The following is an 18034-nucleotide window of genomic DNA, read 5'->3' on the forward strand; positions in this document are numbered from 1 at the left end:
TCTTTGTCCTTTATTTATGTCATTTTAAGTTTTTATTATATCCCATTTAGTTTTTTCATTCTCAGTTTTGCTCGTCTCCTTTTGGGAACATGTATATTTGGCTAGGCCTGAGCCTGGGCCTTTCTGAGCCCTGCCCACTGCAGGCCATGGTCATGGAGGTTGGGGGTTTCCCCTCCCTACTGCTACTCATTTGTAGTTGCTTCCCCTGGCTTGGGCCTCTTTGGTGCCCGGTGGGGGGTCTGCTTGGTGCAGGCCAAATCCACCCATTCATCCATCCATCGATTATGAATCCACGGCCCTCTTCCACAGTTCTACTGTCTTCCTCCCTGCACGGCCGACCTATCACAGAGTATCACTGCTCCTTGCTGAACCTGGTTCTGCAGGAAGCTACTTCCTGTTAAAAGGGAGTTCTCCTTCCCACAGCCACCAAGGCAGTTGTTTTCTGTATTATTGTAGAGTTGTTAGTTTACAAAAGCACCTTGAAGTAACTGTGGTTGTAATTTGGTGCTATATAAATAAAACTGAATTGAATTAGATTAAATTGAAAACACATTGTCTTTTATGCAATTAGCCAGACCATATATAGAATCAGCAGCAGCATCAGAAAAGATGTAAATGACCTGCTTTTCTACTCATCATTCACACCAGCACTTTTTTCTACTCTTTTTCTACACACGTGTTTTTTATCAAACATTCACACTCTGATGGATGCATTGATGAGCAACTTGAGGTTAGTATCTTGGCCAAGGATATTTGGCATACAGACTGGGAGCAACCAGGGATCAAACTACCAACCTTGCGATCAATAGCTGTGAGTTTATTCTGTAACAGAAGAGTTTTCTTTGCTTGTGTAAATGTACCTGAAACAGCCTCTCAAAACAGCCCTTCTTGACAGCCTCAGAAGGCAGCACGTAGGACAGCTCAGTGTTGGAGTCGGACACCAGCAGGCAGGAAGCCACAAACTGACGAATAAACTGAGTGACCTGAACTTCTGAGCAAGGCGACAGAGAGGAGGACGGAGACAGAGACGGAGGCTGGAACTGGCTGGCCTGGCCTTAGCATTGAAAGAAAAAACACAAAGCATGAAGACTTTTGGTTTTTTGCATGGTGGTGGGTAGGTGGGGGTGGTGGGCACATGTTTGCATAGTGCAGGGCTCTTCTGCTTGTGTGCTTTTGTTTTGCCTTTCTATTAAAAGCAGTTTTGGTTGAAGGTTTAATAATCGTGTTACTGCTCTGCTTCTAACATCTTTCTGCTGTGTGTAGTTCAACTCCACGCACACACTGAATAAAATGAACATCATTTATGAGGTGCTCCTTTAACTGAACTCTCACCTCATAAATGATTATATTATAATCAGATTATTGAAGTGAATGCTGGATGTATGTTTGTGATGATACCAGAACACCAGTAAGTATTTTCTACTGTAATTCACCAAAGTATAGACAAAGGTTGTACATATGTCAGATAAAACCAATAAAATCCCAAATGTACAAATCATATAGTAGACAAACAATGTATGCAGTGTATATGATTGCACTTCTGTGTATACCAATGCACACATGCATTCATAAATCATGGCCATATGTATCATTAAGGGCTCTGCTAGACTTCTTAGTGTAAATCTGCAAATGCTCTGTAGGAAATAAAAACACTACCACACACACACACACACACACACACACACACACACACACACACACACACCTCGGCCTTCGCTCTGCTTTTTGACCAGTGTCAGCTTGTATCCATCTCCATAAGTGCTCTTGAGAAAGAGTGGGGAGCCACAGCATTTGAGTTTCCCGTGTGAGATGATGGCAATGCGATCTCCCAGAAGGTCTGCTTCATCCATGTGGTGGGTAGACAGCAGAATTGTGCGGCCTAAGGCAGAGGAGCCACACACATATGTAGGAGGTGGTTTGGGTTACATTTACCAAGCAGGACATCAAAAAAAGGATAGAGCGTGCCTCTGCAACAATATTCTGAAAACTGAACGCAGAGGACATTTTTCCCACGTGCATACAAGAAATATGCACGGACTGAACAACACTTAAATATCTTTGGTGAGGATTGAATCCCTGGATCGATGTCATGTCACTCTGCACGATGCCTAGGAGTCACTCACCTTGTTTGTACTTGAGAATGAGATCCCAGATGGCTCGGCGGGCGTAGGGGTCCACCCCTGCGGTTGGTTCGTCTAGGATGACGGCCCTGGAACCACCAACAAAGGCAATGGCGACAGACAACTTTCTCTTCATCCCACCAGACAATGTCTGCACCAAGCTGTGACGCTTGTTGGACAACTCCAGGTCAACAATCATCCTGGACACACACACACACAGAGAGTTGTGTTCTGTTGGTCGGTTGTCAGGGAGCACTGACACTGGTTGAGTGAAACGTTGTGAGGCAAGTTAAACCCTAATGAGTCCCAAACAACTAAACAGCATTAAGCCTGTGCTGTGACCTCAGTGCCTTTACATATGCACAGTTTGAATTTCCATAAAGGTTCAGGATAGGCTCTTTATCTTACAATACAAGGTGCCTCTGGGCAACTGCTGCTGTAATTTGGCGCTACATAAATAAAACTGAATTGAATAAAAGCAGCTGACTTGTCCATCTCCTTGCAGATGTCTTCTTCAGCCATGCCTTTGAGCCTGGAGTAGAACCACAGATGCTCCTCCACACTCAGCTTGTCAAACAGGACGTTGTGCTGCGGACACATCCCGAGGTTCTGTCGAATACGCTCCATCTCAGTGCGGATATCGTGGCCATAGATGGTGGCAGAGCCAGACGTGGGCGGGAACAACCCTGTCAGGATGGACCTATGAACATACAGTTTAGATTACAGGTCACAGTGATACATTAAACAGGATTTGTTGCTTAAATGTTGTTTGGTCCAATATATCTTTAAAAAATATCATATTTTTATTTTCTTCTTTTTTTGTTTGTTTGTGTGTAGCTGCAGCAGGCTGAACATTTAACAACAGATCATGGATGTTTATATTTCATTATATATGAGTCTTATAAAACCTGCATGTCTCAGTGTGATCTACAAAACCATGCAAGAGTAAATCATTGAGCTCTCCAGTGCCGGAGCTGCACAATAAAAACCATTACTACATGCTGCACACTGCCTCTCACATTGTAGTCGTCTTCCCAGCTCCATTGTGTCCCAAGAAGGAAACCACCTGGTTTTCATGCAGGTTGAGGCTCAGTTTGTTCAGGGCCAGTTTACTGCCTGTCTTGTACACCTTGGTCAGTTTGTCTATACACACCACCAGGGGAAGGTGGTTGGGCTCCTCCTCTATCCCGCGGATCTCCTCTGGAGTTGGAATGACAGTGAGAACAAAATCGGAATCATTTATAAAAATATTGATTTAAAAAGTGTTTTTCTCCGTCGTTAATTCCACTTCTTTTGTTAAAAGCACTAAGAGGAGAGGCAAATAACCACATGCCTGAAACAGGGAGAGGCCCTGTGGTTTCTGCATGGAGATTTGAACTCAGCACTATTATTTACTCGGGACAAATAAGGAAATATAAGGGGCGTGGCTTCATGTCATTTTGAACTGAACTGTCTCGTGTGTCACATTGGAATCTGGAAATTCATAATCCTGCTCAAACATGCAAACTTGGAAAGGTTCCTGTGTAAGGAAATAATAATATTTAATATTATTATGATATTATGGATGGAAAAATAATATTTATCCTTTTACTGAAGTTTAGGACGGTGTGTATTACAGTGTTTTTAAGCTGATTGACAGAATATGGGAATCTTGTCCTCGAGCACCATATTGTTGGTTTTTACCATTCCTCCGGTGGTCCATCGCACAAGCCTGATCCTCCTCCATCACACTGAGCCTGGCAGCTCCACCTCCGCACCAAGGCCAATCCCAGGTCTCCACACGGCCACTGCCAGACCAGTAGGACCTCTGCAGTGGGAAGTACCATGGGCGCGGCAGCCCATACATTCCTAATGGAAAATTAGGGAAAATTGAATCAGCAGAAGATTCCTAAATAACGTTTGTTGGGAGAAAACCTGAGAGAGCAAGGATTTCACACCTGGATGCACAGCCTCTATGTACCAGGTCAGCACACCGTACACGCCAGCATCAATGATGAGCATCATCATGGAGAGACCGAGGTTAAAGTCATCGCCTTCTACAGGTGACTGGCTTATGGTCTGCCACTGAATGCCAACACCTGCTACCTCGTATAGAGCAAAATACTTGGAGCCAAGGCCAAAAGCTGTGGTAGACATCAGAGACTAAAAGAGAAGGAAACAATGTGGATTATCTGATTTCACAGAACAACAGATAAAGAACATTTTACCAACGCACCACAAATTCAAAGAGTTTTGATTGGTGAAAAAGGAAAGAAATGTAAAATGCCTTACAGCAATGCATTTCTCGAAGGCAGTGATCTTGTCGTGAGCCACCTCCTCCCTAATGGCCACATACATATAGGGCACATAGCTGAGGAAATAGATGATTCCTCCGCAGGCAGAAGCCAGCTTAGCTTTGGAGTAGATTACTGACACCAGGAAACTGGGAAAAAAGTTACGCTTCATTTGTTTCAGGACATATTCCACAAGTTTTTAAAAATACAATGAGATGTGCAGCAAAATCACTACATATAAAGACAAGGTTCACGATTTTACAAAAATAATCATCACTCAATGCTCACTAACATTAAAACTCAAGACACCAGGTTTTCCATGTCTGGCAGAAACCTCCAGCACTGATCAAAAAAGTCCTGACCACAGGAGGCTGACTACAAACTCCTCTTACACTGACATACTGACAGCTTAGTATCCATCCATCCGTCCATGAATAACCATGTCTTAAGGACAGCAGCCTAACAAGAGAAACCCAGACCTCAGGAATCTCAGGAAACACTGAGGGGATTATCGGGCCTTTGGAGGGACATTTCTCCGGCGTGCCCTGAGCCTCCTCCAGGTAGGACTACATGCAAAAATGGCCCCAATCTATCTGTCAATCTTTTGTTTTCCATCACAGACGCCAAGATACTTCAATTCCTCCACTTGGGACAGCAACTCTTCCCTGGTGGGAACGCCACCTTTTTGCAAAAATCTAACTGGGAGCCCAGTCAGTCTACATGTAGTGCCAAAACACAACAACAGTCACCTCAAGGCGCCTTGTAAGGTAGACCCTACATACAAGGTCTTAAATAATCAGGCCCCATCTTATCTTAATGACCTTGTAGTACCATATCACCCTATTAGAGCACTTCGCTCTCGCTCTGCAGGCCTACTTGTTGTTCCTAGAGTATTTAAAAGTAGAATGGGAGGCAGAGCCTTCAGTTTTCAGGCCCCTCTTCTGTGGAACCAGCTTCCAGTTTGGATTCAGGAGACAGACACTATCTCTACTTTTAAGATTAGGCTTCAAACTTTCCTTTTTGCTAAAGCATATAGTTAGGGCTGGACCAGGTGACCCTGAATCCTCCCTTAGTTATGCTGCAATAGACGTAGGCTGCCGGGGATTCCCATGATGCACTGGGTGTTTCTTCTTAAGTCACCTTTCTCATTCCTCTCTGCATTTAGTTATTATTAATCTCTGTCTCGCTTCTATATCATGTCTTCATCCTGTCTTCCTCCCCTCATCCCCATCGAATAGCAGCAGATGTGAGTTCCTCCCTGAGCCTGGTTCTGCTGGAGGTTTCTTCCTGTTAATAGGGAGTTTTTCCTTCCCACTGTCGCCAAAGCACTTACTCACAGGGGCCATCTAACTGTTGGGATTTTCTGTGTTCTTTGTATTATTGTAGGGTCTGCCTTACAATATAAAGCACTTTGAGGCGACTGTTGTTGCCGTATAAATAAAACTGAATAGAAGATTTGGAGGGTGAAGGTCTCCAGTCCTAATCGGAGCGCTCAGAGCAGTGATCCCCAACAGGGAGCGTGGCCTCAGCAGAGCGCAGGAACAGCAAAGTACTGCACAGGACCCTCAAGCTCCCAGGCCTCTGGCAGAGGACCCGAGGATAAAGACTGCTCGCAGGAAGGATGGACATTTTATTTGGCATATGGTAATAAAGTTACTTCAGGTAATGAAGTACCTCCCTGGTAGAGTTTGCATGCATCTCATCCTGTCATTATGTCTGTAAACATGATGCCTCGATAAGTCCTGAATCGATTAAAATGAAACGTTAAATGGGTGGAGAGTTTATATTCACAGTCGTGTGTATTGTCAACAAATAGAAAATATCTAATTAATATTTAAATGTCATTTGATGTCTGACCTCTTCTTCAAGGTCAACGAAACATTTAAATGTGTAATGAATGCTACACGTGTACTTGCCACATAAATAAATAATAAAATAGTATAAGTGGGTTTCAACAGGACAAATAACAAAAGCCTGCACATTCATGCACTGCAAACGTCTTAAAGTATTCTTTAAAAGAATAAAGTAAAAATAATAAATGCATATTATAATCTTATTCCCTGAAACCTAAAGAGTGAGCTGCCTTGGTGGAGGTTTGTGCTCAGAGTGCTTCTTGTAACTACTGAAAACACTGCCAGAGTTCATTCACCCTCTTGTTTAAGTGAGAATGACCAGCGAGTATCGAATAAGATTTGATTGCAGATTGTAGGAAGGAAGTGCTTAATCTTATCAAACTGCTGTCAGAGGTAAAAATTTAATTATGCGTTCTCCACTGTACCGATAAATGCTAACTGACAATTTCCTAATTTTTTTCAATGAGTTTTATCTTTCTAGGCTTAAATGCACCATGCTCTATTCACATAGCATTTCAATTCATAGTTTATCTCATGCACACCAGTAGATATATTGGAGGTCTGGGCAAAACTGACCTTTGACCCTGTGGTGAGAGTATCCCCTTCCTGTTCTGTACTAAACATTATCCGTGAAGCTGTGCACACTGAGGCATTGAGCCAGAAGTCTTACCAGAACATGATAGTAGCCACGGCATAGATGGTAAGGAACAGCCAGATGATGAAGGGATCGCTGTGGAGCAACACCCGGCCGTACTTTAAAATGGCCGTGAGAGCAGTGACAGAGATGGACAGCTGGACAAAGCCCGTGATGAACCACGCCACCCAGTGGACTGCATTGTTCAGACCCATCATCTTCATCACCTGAGACAGAGACACTATGGTTATTTGCAAGTATGCACAGTAGTGTGAAAAAGTCTTTGACCCTTATACAACACACTAAACACAAAATGCAGCTGCTAAATAAAAGTATTTATGAATAAGTGGACAAAACCCCAAAGCTACACGGCCCCTAAACCTGGGTGGGCCTCAGCAACAACAGCTGCACTCAGGTGTTTGTGATAACTGGCAGTGAGCGTTTTACACTCTGTGGAGGAAATTTGGCTCGTCTTTGCAGAATTGTTGTAACTCAGCCACACTGGAGGGTTTTTGAGCATCTCAGTCTGACTCAGGTCAGGACTTTGAGCAGGTCAGAGTTGTGTTTCTTGGACTTGCTGCTGTGTTTTGGATCATTGTCCTGCTGAAGCGTGCTTCAGCTTGAGGTCACAAACAGATGGACAAACATTTTCCTTATTGGATGTTTTGGCAGACGGCAGAAATCCTGTTTCCGTTTACCACAGCGAGTCTTCAGGTCCTGAGACAGAAAAACAGGGTTAACTCTGGTTGGTCGGCTCCTCCTGGGAGGGGTCACCACTATTCTGTGTTTCTGGCATTTGTGGTTCGCTGGAGTCCCACAACTTTAGAAACGGCTTTCTGACCTTTTCCACACTGAGACACTTTGTTCCGTCACTCATTGTTTCACACACATCCTTATTTTTAATGATAAATTTGGGAAATTTGGGAAAGTGAATTTTGTGAAGTAATGGGAGTGGTGTTATTTTTCTAGTGACCACTATAACCCACGTTTACCCACTCACACACACCTGCAGCACTTTGAGGTCTTTTAATGTAACACACACAGTTCAGGATAATGTCCAAGTGTCACTAAGCTGAAGTAAATTCTGGGTCATTCTCTACATATTCCCACTGGTGGCTTTTGGTTTTGGGCCCCGACTTATGCTGCAGGATTGTTTGCTTCACAACAAAGCAAATAAAGACATAAAGTCTTCTGTCTTTCATCATCATGCTCAGTCTGCACAGAGCGTTTTTGGTTTTTTAATGTTGTTTTTTGGTAAATGGCCTGTATTTGTATAGCGCTTTACTTAGTCCCTAAGGACCCCAAAGCGCTTTACACGTTCAGTCATCCACCCATCCACACACACATCCACACACTGGTGATGGCAGCTACATTGTAGTCACCCTGGGGTGCACTGACAGAGGCGAGGCTGCCGGACACTGGCGCCACCGGGCCCTCTGACCACCACCAGTAGGGTGAAGTGTCTCGCCCAAGTAGCCGGGGCTCGAACCGGCAACCTTCCGGTTACAAGACGAACTCCCAGCTCTTGAGCCACGATCGCCCCCTGTTTTTTCGGTATTTTGTCTTTATTTGACACCAGTAGTGACGACAGACAGGTGAGCAGAGAGAGCCCAGGCTGCTGCCTTGTGTCATATGGTCGCCCACTGAGTTATACTGGTGCCCAGAGAGGATTTGTCGCACACTGAGAGCTGTGAGCGAGTGTACGATAAACAGAAGTCAAAGATCAGACAGGGACGCCGTAAGCAGGAGGAAAGTGATGACGAGTCCCTGACTGCCGGGAGAAACAGCAGCTTGTCTTTTTTTTTATTAACCTATCAGCGTAAGATTGAATAAAACTTCTCATGTTTCAAAAGTACTTAAGCAGTAAAAGTACTTTTACACTGTTTTATAAAATTTAATTCCATTCAACAAGTTAACATATAATATGTATTTGGTGTAAGGTATTAATCAATGTTAAAAAAAACCATTATAATCTTATCATTAAAACTGTGAAAATGTAAAAAGTGGCACAAAATCAAGAAATAAGTTTACTAAGCAGAACATGGACCCATGTTTGTGTTTTTAAGGCTGGCGTGGTCGCAGTATCAAAGTGGCCTGAGAGGAGGCAGCAAAGAGCAGCACTAAGGCTGCGCGCTGATGTACAGCGTGGAACAATGTTGCCATGGATTGTGGAGCAACTCTGCTTTTCAACACTAAAGGAAACATAAAGGAGCCACACAGCTGCACACATACTGGGAGCAGTTCACTGGTGACTCTTCGCAGCTGCTTGCTTGTGCACATTTATTCCACTGGTCTCGGTGAGAGGTAACAGGCAGGGTGAGCATCCTTGCATTCCCTCAGCTTGCTGCTTGTATGACGGGTTTCTACCAGAGGAGGAGAGAGTCGCTTCATCTTGGACCTGGTCAGGAAAGTTCGTCTACTTATCAGACTTCAGATCCCGGAGGAACCATGCAGTTATTGTCCTGGTTGCAGAACACTGGACCAGCTCTGGACCAGTGGGTGTGGACATGGAGACATGCGATCATGTCCCTCAGGTACATGAGTGCTTGGGCCCATCACTGAAATCACTGTCCATCACTGTCCAACTGTTGTGAGACACTGCTCCACATTACCAGCAATAAGCTGGACTTGCTTGGGGGGTGTTGACATGCACGAAATGCTGCGAGCGATTCTATCACTGAGCCGTACGTACTGCATGTTTTTGTAAATACAAGCCCTATATTTCAAATGTTTGTTTAAAGTTTCAATATTTGCTTTGGTTTAAAACGAATTGTTTGCTCCCATCCCCAACAATCTTTGAGCACGCTGTCGTGTGGACCAATCACGCTAACAAACACTCACCTCTTTAAGCCTGTGCTCTTTCTCAGCTACAATATGCTGAATCATCATGGCCACTGAGTAAACCCAAGAGATCACCATACACAGAGGCATCATGTGCTCAATCACAAAGAGAAAACTGCAAAGACAAGAGTAACACAGGGTATGAGCTGATGATCACAGTAACAGACAGATGTGCTGATGGAGGAATATATTCATCCAAACCGATCGTTGGTTCGTTTAAAGGAACTTTTCAAACTGCTTAAGACATTCTGTTTACATGACGTTCTAATGGTAACGTGTCATTATTTTGTTTATTATTATCACACAAACAGAATCCCAGTAAATAAAGTACAGGGCTACGTGTTAGTCCGTCCCTTACTCGTCTCTGGTGTAGCATGGATAGGGGAACATCTGAACGTAGTTGCCAGGCTCCACCACGTCATGCCCCACAAATGTGTTGATGATCGCTCTCTCTATCATGTCTGGAAAAGAGAATCGAGACAGGGTTCGTATTTCTCTCCAGCGTGCGTGTTACATATTTGTATATCAGCTGATGGTGACGGTTTGGGTAATAAAGGATGTTGTGAGTCAGACTGATTTACAAATTAATCACTTTAAAAAAATTACGATTTTTTTAATTCACATGATGAAATATACAGTACAGTAGAATTATATAACCTTTATTTTATATTTATGCTTAAACATTTTTCATGGGAAACTCAGTGACAATATTCGACATAAATATGGAGAAAGAGTGAGCTAGAACATTATAAAATACAAGGGACTCAATTATATATATATATATATATATATATATATATATATATATATATATATATTTGCTGTCTTCTGCAGGCTTACACATCAGCACGTGACTTGTACTCAGTTATGAATGAGGGTAATAAACAGAGAGCAGCTGAAAGCTCATTCTTTAAACAGGCTGATGATGAACTGAAGTAGAAATATTCTAATAACTTAAAACAACTGTTTCCTTTTAACATAAACTGCAGTGATAAAGACCACAGACCCTTAAAGAGCTACCACACTTGTAGTGTGACCAGTTTTCATAGGAATGACATCCAATAAAAGTCTATTGTAATTTCATTCTATGCTATAGCCTGATGAGACCCATGAAGACACGAAATGGACCCCTCAGACTTCTACGAGCGGGAGCAGGCACCGCTCTCCTTTCTGGAGGAAGAGCTGAGGTGGAAGTCGTCTGACTAATAAACCCGTGAGTCCTGCATTTGGGTCCTCTCCTTCCATTCCCACACACGTGACCGTGAAAGTTTGATTTGTAGTCTTTTTGTAATGATCCAACCCTGTCAGAGCCTGTGACCTCTCCTGGCTAAACAGCCTTACACTGCGTTGTCTTCAGACACGTCTATCACTCTGATTTCATCATTCAATATTCTGTGTCAGTTGAGTGGCTTCCCTGCTTTCAGCAACTAAATAAAATATGATTTGTAGTTAGAAAAGGCTACTGCTGCAGCGTTGTAAGCACGTTCCATCAATCCATCCCCTTCTGCTCATCCAGGTCAGGGTTGCAGGGGGCTTGAAACCCATCCCAGCTGCCACAGGGCAAGAGGCAGGGTACATCCTGGACAGGGTGCCAATCTGACACAAGGCCAGGTAAGCACGTTACCTTTACTTCATAAAAACAAATGAAACTGCACTGATATCAGTGTGTCACCCCTTGGGTCCTGTGCATAAAACCGTTGATCTACATACTGTTCAAAAACCACACAAGACTGAGAATTCTCATTCCAACCACAATCAAACGGTCAGCACTGGGGAAGTAAGTGAATTTCAGTTCCTTACCTTGGATCCAAACAAAGCCATACAGGAAATAGAATTTCCCCCCAGTGTTGGGGCCAGGGCGCCAGTAGGCCCTCCTGATTTCATTGGTCTTCTCTGTTAAGCTGGAATTTTGTCTGATTTTGTACATAACATGTGGTGGAAGGGAGCCATCTTTATTAGTCTGGAAAATCACACCTGGGGAAAGAAAACATTAGAATAGTAAAGAAAATCTAATTTTGCATCAAAACTCTGATGTGGGCATTTAATATGCTTCATGTGATTATGAACGACTCTGAATAATATAGAAACAGAAACAGCTGCTCATCCCTGACAGGACTGTGAGGAATCCTGACTGATTGCTGGTTGATGGGAGAGCGCAGTGACATCCCCGCCTGTGATGTGAATGATGCAACCATGAGTAGTAACGCCCCTAAACGGCAATTAGGAAATCAAGTGGTAATGTCATGTGTATCCACCAGGGGGAGCAGTGTGGGGCACACTCATGTACGTTTTGAGATCCTTCCCAGATGCCTTAACGCCCACTCACATCCTGGGCCTTTTGACCTCAGAAATCACACGATTGGGTGGGGCCAGGCTTCGCAGTGGGTCCACAATGGTGATTGTGACCTACACTCGTTTTCACACCTTGGCTCATGTGATTAGGTAGAGAATCATTAGGGGGTCAGCGACCCTCATAATGGACAACTCTCACTACGGCAAATAATCTGGGAGCGATTGGTTTTAGAACTGAAGAAGCTTCAGTGGAATGAGATATGCCCAAAGGGAAGTCAGCTGACAGGAGTCAGCTGACCTCTAGCTGGAAGCAGTCTGAGGCCTGTGGGTACGCAAGTGACCTTTTTGCAAGCAAAGCACAAACGGGACATTGTGAAAATCTAGAGCATGTCCACCTCACTCCTGCACTTTAAATGCATTAGATACTATGATTACAGTCGGACATGCAAAGGCGACTCACTGGCAAACACAGAAACGTTGTCCCGGTAAGCCTGATTCAGGGTGTAGTTGACAATGCTGTCTTCATCAGGAAAGCCCTTGAAGACATCAACACTGACCTGGAAACACAAGTAACAGACACACACCTGGGTTTGCCACTTATCTGCACTTTAATTTTAATAACTGTACAGTGCTCTGTTTTGGTAACTATTGTCCATGATGTAAATATGTGAAGATTGTGTGTTTCTGTTCTGTGTCCTGTTCTGTTTGTATATGTGGGGGTTTTTTTGTTTTGTTTTTTGCTGCTGTTACAACCACATTTCCCCTTGTGGGACAATTAAAGTAATTATTCTATTCTATTCTATTCTACTCTACTTTACTCTAATCATGTTTCACTGCAGAAGGCTGTTGGTGTTTTAGCACCAAGATGAAACCATCATATGAGCTTATTAAAGTCTTTACATATTTACAGCACGCAGTAGGATCGTGTGCTGTTGTCTCTGTTTTCTCTACAAAGTCCAAAGACATTAAATAGAATGTAAAAACTTCTCAGTGTGATTTAATGCAATGACTTTGCATTTATCTGTGGATTCCTAATAACAATTTTAATAAAATATAAACACAAAGAGTCATCCATGACTGTTGTGACTGACACCAGAATCAAGAAAGCAAAAAAAAGTTAATTCACGTGAATATCACACCAGCGTACCAGTCGTGTTTTCATGTGTAATCCAAACATTTGAAATACTGGTACGTGATTAAACAGAAAAAGAAAGACGTAGCTAAAAGCTGATAGCAGTCACTTGTCTTATAATGACCCCACTCTGTAAGTAACATTAATAAAGAAAGATTATTTCTTTGTTGTTGTTGTTGTTGTGAAGCAGATAAAAATGAATGAATATTGTTGTCATTATTATTGCAGCCCTGCATTCAGGTTTGGCTTGCAGGAGCAGCAGTCTTTGCAGAGAAGCCCAGACTTCCCTCACCCTGACCACCTCTTCCAGCTTAGCCAGGGGGACACTGCATTGGTCAACTGACATATAATCTCTCCAGCATATCCTGGGTATGACCTGGTGCCTCATCCCAGTACGATATGCCTGAAACACCTCGACTAGGAGGCATCAAGTAGGACTCCTGATGTTGAGGAGCAGAGGCTTTACTCCAAGTCCCCCTCGGATGAACAAACATCCGAGGGGGACTTGGAGTAACCTTATCTCTAAGGGAAGAACCCAGCCACCCTTTGAAAGAAACTAATTTCCACCACTTGTATCTGTGACCTCATGAACAAGACCCCAAGAGCCTCCATCACCTGCTAGGGCTAGATAATGTGTCCATAAAACTATGAACAAAACTGGTGACCAAGGGCAGAACTGGCACGGTTCAACACTCACTGAGTCCTACTTATTGCCAACAATATGGTTCAAGTTCGCGCTGCAGTGGTAGAGGGAGCAAATGGCCCACAGCAACAGGCCAGACACCCCAGGGCTGACCCCATGGGACGTGATGACAACTGTACAACTCCCACACACCCTCAAATAACCTCAGGAGGATAAAGAGCTTGTTCTGTGTTCTGCGACCACTTTATATATTGTGAGTGGAACACTGCATCCCCCTCCTGAGTCATGTGCCAGAATCACCTTGATGCTGACCAAAAGTCTTGTTTTATGTCCCCAAACTCCTCCCACACCCAAGTTTTTGCATCAGCAGTCCCATTGGCTAACGAAGCCAGGTAAGACTTTCTTCAACCTGATCACCTCCCATGTCCACCAGTTGGTTCTGGTATTATGGTCCAAACCTGTCCCAGCTCCATATTCATTCCCCGGGTGGCCCCTTCTTAAATCATCTATTGTATTTTCCTTCTTAATGAGAACTCTTTTTCTCTTCTGAACTCGATATCCACACTATGCATAGCTATCCAGGATGCATAAGTGTTTTTATTTTTTTGCCTTTATTGGATAGCAATAGTAGAGATAGACAGAAAAGCGGAGCAAGAGGGGGAGGGAAGACATACATGGATCAGACTCAAACCTGGGCCGCTGCTTTCATGTGGTCAAGTGGCTGAATTTATAGAACTGCTTTTTTATAAGGTCAAAACTAAGTTTTTGGAGTGATGCATTGTTTTATCTTTGTAAAATTTAAGATAAAAACTGTGCTGACCTTAGACATAAAGTGTGTCCAGCCACAGGCAGCATTGTCAATGGTGTCCAGCTGTTCTAGCAAGGTGGAGGTGTTGGGAAGACTGTAGTTTCCTTCCATCAGACTTTGCATTAGCTCAGTGTCTGTGCCATTTATCAACTCAGGGTGCTGCTGAAGATCTGAGAACAACTTGAGCAAAGAAAAACAAGATGAATGAAGCAGAAGCAGAGCACAATTAAAAGGCTCCTGACTCAAAATCTAATTCTAGGAAAAGATGGATGTAAATGTTCCAGCACAGACAGCACTGCAGCGTCATGTCCGTGGGCTCTTTTGTAAATGTACCTGCTGCAGCCACACCAGGTGCTTGTGGAACTGGCCCTCCTCCAGGAAACTCCTGAGCTGGGAGGAGATATTGAGCCACACCCGGGTGTAATGTGTCACATTCCCAACAAATGCAAATGTCTCATTGGCCTTTAAAGAAAAAAGTGAACACATTAGTTTTTCATTACAATCTGTATGAACCTGTATAAACAAATATATGTATATCTATAAATAAAATGTCTTCTATTATTTTCTTATTATTATTTCTTCTTCTTCCAATACAGTAACACAGTTCTTACAGTAGTGGAGGGCACCGTGGTCTTAAACATCCTAAATATATTTACTCCCAGATCTGTGCTTGGACACAGCCCTGTCTCACTGGCCTTTTCAATTATGTTCTATGACGTCAAAGGAGCTTGCAAAGAAAAGCGTCTGGACTTCTTTAAGTTACTTGAAGACGTTTCACCTCTCATCAGAGAACAGAGAAGCTTCTTCAGTTCTAAGGTCAAATGGTGGAGAGTCCCAGATATAAACCTAGTGGGAGTTTCCCCCCACAGAGGGACAAAAGGACCCCTGATGATCCTCTAATCACATGAGCCAAGGTGTGAAACTGGGTGTGGGTCCCAATCAGCCAGAGTTTCGGGTGAGCTCATTGTGAAACCTGGCCCCATCTTATCATGTGATTGTCCCTCTGTGGGGGGAAACTCCCACTAGGTTTAAATCTGGGACTCTCCACCATTTGACCTTAGAACTGAAGAAGCTTCTCGGATGAGAGGTGAAACGTCTTCAAGCAACTTAAAGAAGTCCAGACGCTTTTCTTTGCAAGCTCCTTTGACTACGACGACCTGGATGACTGAGAACCCTCACAGACATATGTTCTATGACAGGTGGACTCCAATCAAATTCTAAAAGCATTTCACAGACAACAGAGCACAGTCATATCCAAGTGCATGATTAATAGTATGAATGCAAAATATCAGCCTTTTTTTCAACAATTCTAAAACAAGTGAATGGAAACATCTTTTGCTTTGTCATTATGGAGTGTTGCATAGATCATGTTGCACCAACACATTGAAAATGTTCTGAATGAACATTGTATCAGGTTAGGGTTAAAAATTAGATGGTGGTGATCTACATCATACTCATTCAGTCCGTTCTGCCTCCCAGTGTTTTGGAAGAAAACACACTAATAGCTTGGACAGTGTATTTTTGCTGGTTATGACAAAAGCTTTGTTCATACTTGATTGATAATGCAAATCTTTTTGTATATATACACGAAAGAGAGTGGTGTTTACATGCCTTCTGAATCACTTTGTCCACCTGGGAGCCAATAGGAGAGTAGAGGATCTTGGGATTTGTAGTCATCAAGTGAACCAGTAGGCCCAAATTCCTTTGTTCTTTGCTGGTGAATCCCAGAGAGCTCATGTTTCCCTGCTTCAAAGCCTCCGGTTCAATTATCCTGCAACAAGATCTATGGTTAAGAGCACAGACTGTACTGCTAAGTAACATCCATCCATTTTCTTCCGCTTATCTGGGGCCGGGTCGCGGGGACAGCAGCCTATGCAGAGAAGCCAAGACCTCCCTCTCCTCCACCACCTCCTCCCGCTTGTCTGGGGGAACACCAAGGCATTCCCAGCTAGCTGAGAGATATAATCTCTCCAGCACGTCCTGGGTCTGCCCCAGGGCATCATCCCAATGGGACATGCCCGGAACACCTCACCCAGGAGGCGTCCAGGCAGCGTCCTTGTCAGATGCCCGAACCACCTCAACTGACTTCTGTCGATACAGAGGAGCGGCTCTACTCTGAGTCCCTCCCGGATGGCTGAACTGGATGCGTGCCTCATCTGATTCCCACTGCTTCACACTCGGCTGCAAACCATTCCACTGCGAGCTGGAGGCCATCACTCAATGAAGCCAACAGAACCACATCATCCGTGAAAAGCAGAGATGAGATTCTGAGACCAATCAAGTGAAGCCTTCCACCACTTGGCTGCACCTTGAAATTCTGTCCACAAAAATTATGAACAGAATCGGTGACAAAGGGCAGCCCTGGCGGAGCCCATCACCCACTAGGAACGAGTCCGACTTATTGTCCGACTTATGTTGGACCAAGCTCTCGCAACGGTTGTATAAGGATCGAATGGCCCGTAGCAATGGGCCAGACACCCCATATTCTCAGAGCACCTCCAACAGGACAGTCTGAGGGACACGGTCGAATGCCTTCTCCAAGTCCATGAAACACATGTAGACTGGTTGGGCAAACTCCCATGCACCCTCAAGTATCCTTGAGAGGGTAAAGAGCTGGTCCAGTGTTCCACGACCAGGACGAAAACCGCATTGTTCCTCCTGTATCCGAGGTTCGACTAACGGACAGACTCTCCTTTCCAGCACCCTGGCATAGACTTTCCCAGGGAGGCTGAGGAGTGTGATCCCCCAGTAGTGGGAACACACCGTTCGATCCCCTTCTTTGAAGATGGAAACCACCACCAGGTCTGCCGATCCAGAGCTACCACCCCTGATCTCCATGGAACATTGTAGAGGCGTGTCGACCAAGACAGCCCTACTATAACTAACAGTACTTTGTAATTTGATCTGTATCTTCTAGGTTATACACTACAGGTAAAAAGTTTGGACACACCTACTCATTTAATGCTTTTTCTTTATTTTTACTACCCTTCCTACATTGTAGATACAAACTGAAGACATCAAATAGATGAAGCCAGATATATGGAAGCAAAGAAAAAATGATAAATAACTCTAAATATGTTTATATTTTAGATTCCACCATTTGTCTTGTTGACAGCGCTGCAAACCCTCGGCCTTCTCTCAGTGAGCTTCATGATGTAGTCACCTCACAGGTGTGCCTGTCAGGGTCCATTTGTTCATTTCTTGCCTTCTTAATGCCACTGGGACCATCAGTTGTTTTGTGCAGAAGTCAGGTTCGGACACAGCTGACAGCCCTATTTGACAACTGTTAGAATTCACATTATGGCAAGAACCAATCAGCTGAGTAAAGAGAAACAACAGCCCATCATTACTTTAAGGACTGAAAGTCAGTCAGTCAAAAAGTTGCTAAAAATTTGAATGTGTCCCCAAGTGGAGTCGCAAAAATCATCAAGCGCTACG

The 18034-nt window shown here is 43.8% G+C and overlaps 1 protein-coding gene across 1 annotated transcript in view; it reads right to left on the bottom strand.

Moving 5' to 3' along the window:
- Nucleotides 1-18034, bottom strand: part of abca2 (ATP-binding cassette, sub-family A (ABC1), member 2) — a 104293-nt gene that overhangs the window by 38442 nt on the left and 47817 nt on the right. The window contains exons 9-24 of the mRNA XM_086313186.1: nt 16208-16367; nt 14930-15058; nt 14609-14776; nt 12474-12570; nt 11522-11695; nt 10080-10182; nt 9722-9836; nt 6917-7107; nt 4392-4542; nt 4058-4262; nt 3804-3968; nt 3140-3320; nt 2608-2820; nt 2124-2320; nt 1706-1879; nt 861-1054 (exon numbers count right to left, since the gene is read on the bottom strand). Coding sequence (XP_086169312.1) covers nt 861-1054; nt 1706-1879; nt 2124-2320; nt 2608-2820; nt 3140-3320; nt 3804-3968; nt 4058-4262; nt 4392-4542; nt 6917-7107; nt 9722-9836; nt 10080-10182; nt 11522-11695; nt 12474-12570; nt 14609-14776; nt 14930-15058; nt 16208-16367 — 2617 coding nt within the window. The remainder of the gene's footprint in view (nt 1-860; nt 1055-1705; nt 1880-2123; nt 2321-2607; nt 2821-3139; nt 3321-3803; nt 3969-4057; nt 4263-4391; nt 4543-6916; nt 7108-9721; nt 9837-10079; nt 10183-11521; nt 11696-12473; nt 12571-14608; nt 14777-14929; nt 15059-16207; nt 16368-18034) is intronic.

Source organism: Aulonocara sp. 'chitande type north' Nkhata Bay, linkage group LG12 (genome assembly GCF_057382095.1).
Source record: "Aulonocara sp. 'chitande type north' Nkhata Bay isolate Kocher_YH1m ecotype deep benthic linkage group LG12, A_spYH_male_GT1.1, whole genome shotgun sequence".
Classification (NCBI taxonomy): Eukaryota; Metazoa; Chordata; class Actinopteri; order Cichliformes; family Cichlidae; genus Aulonocara; species Aulonocara sp. 'chitande type north' Nkhata Bay.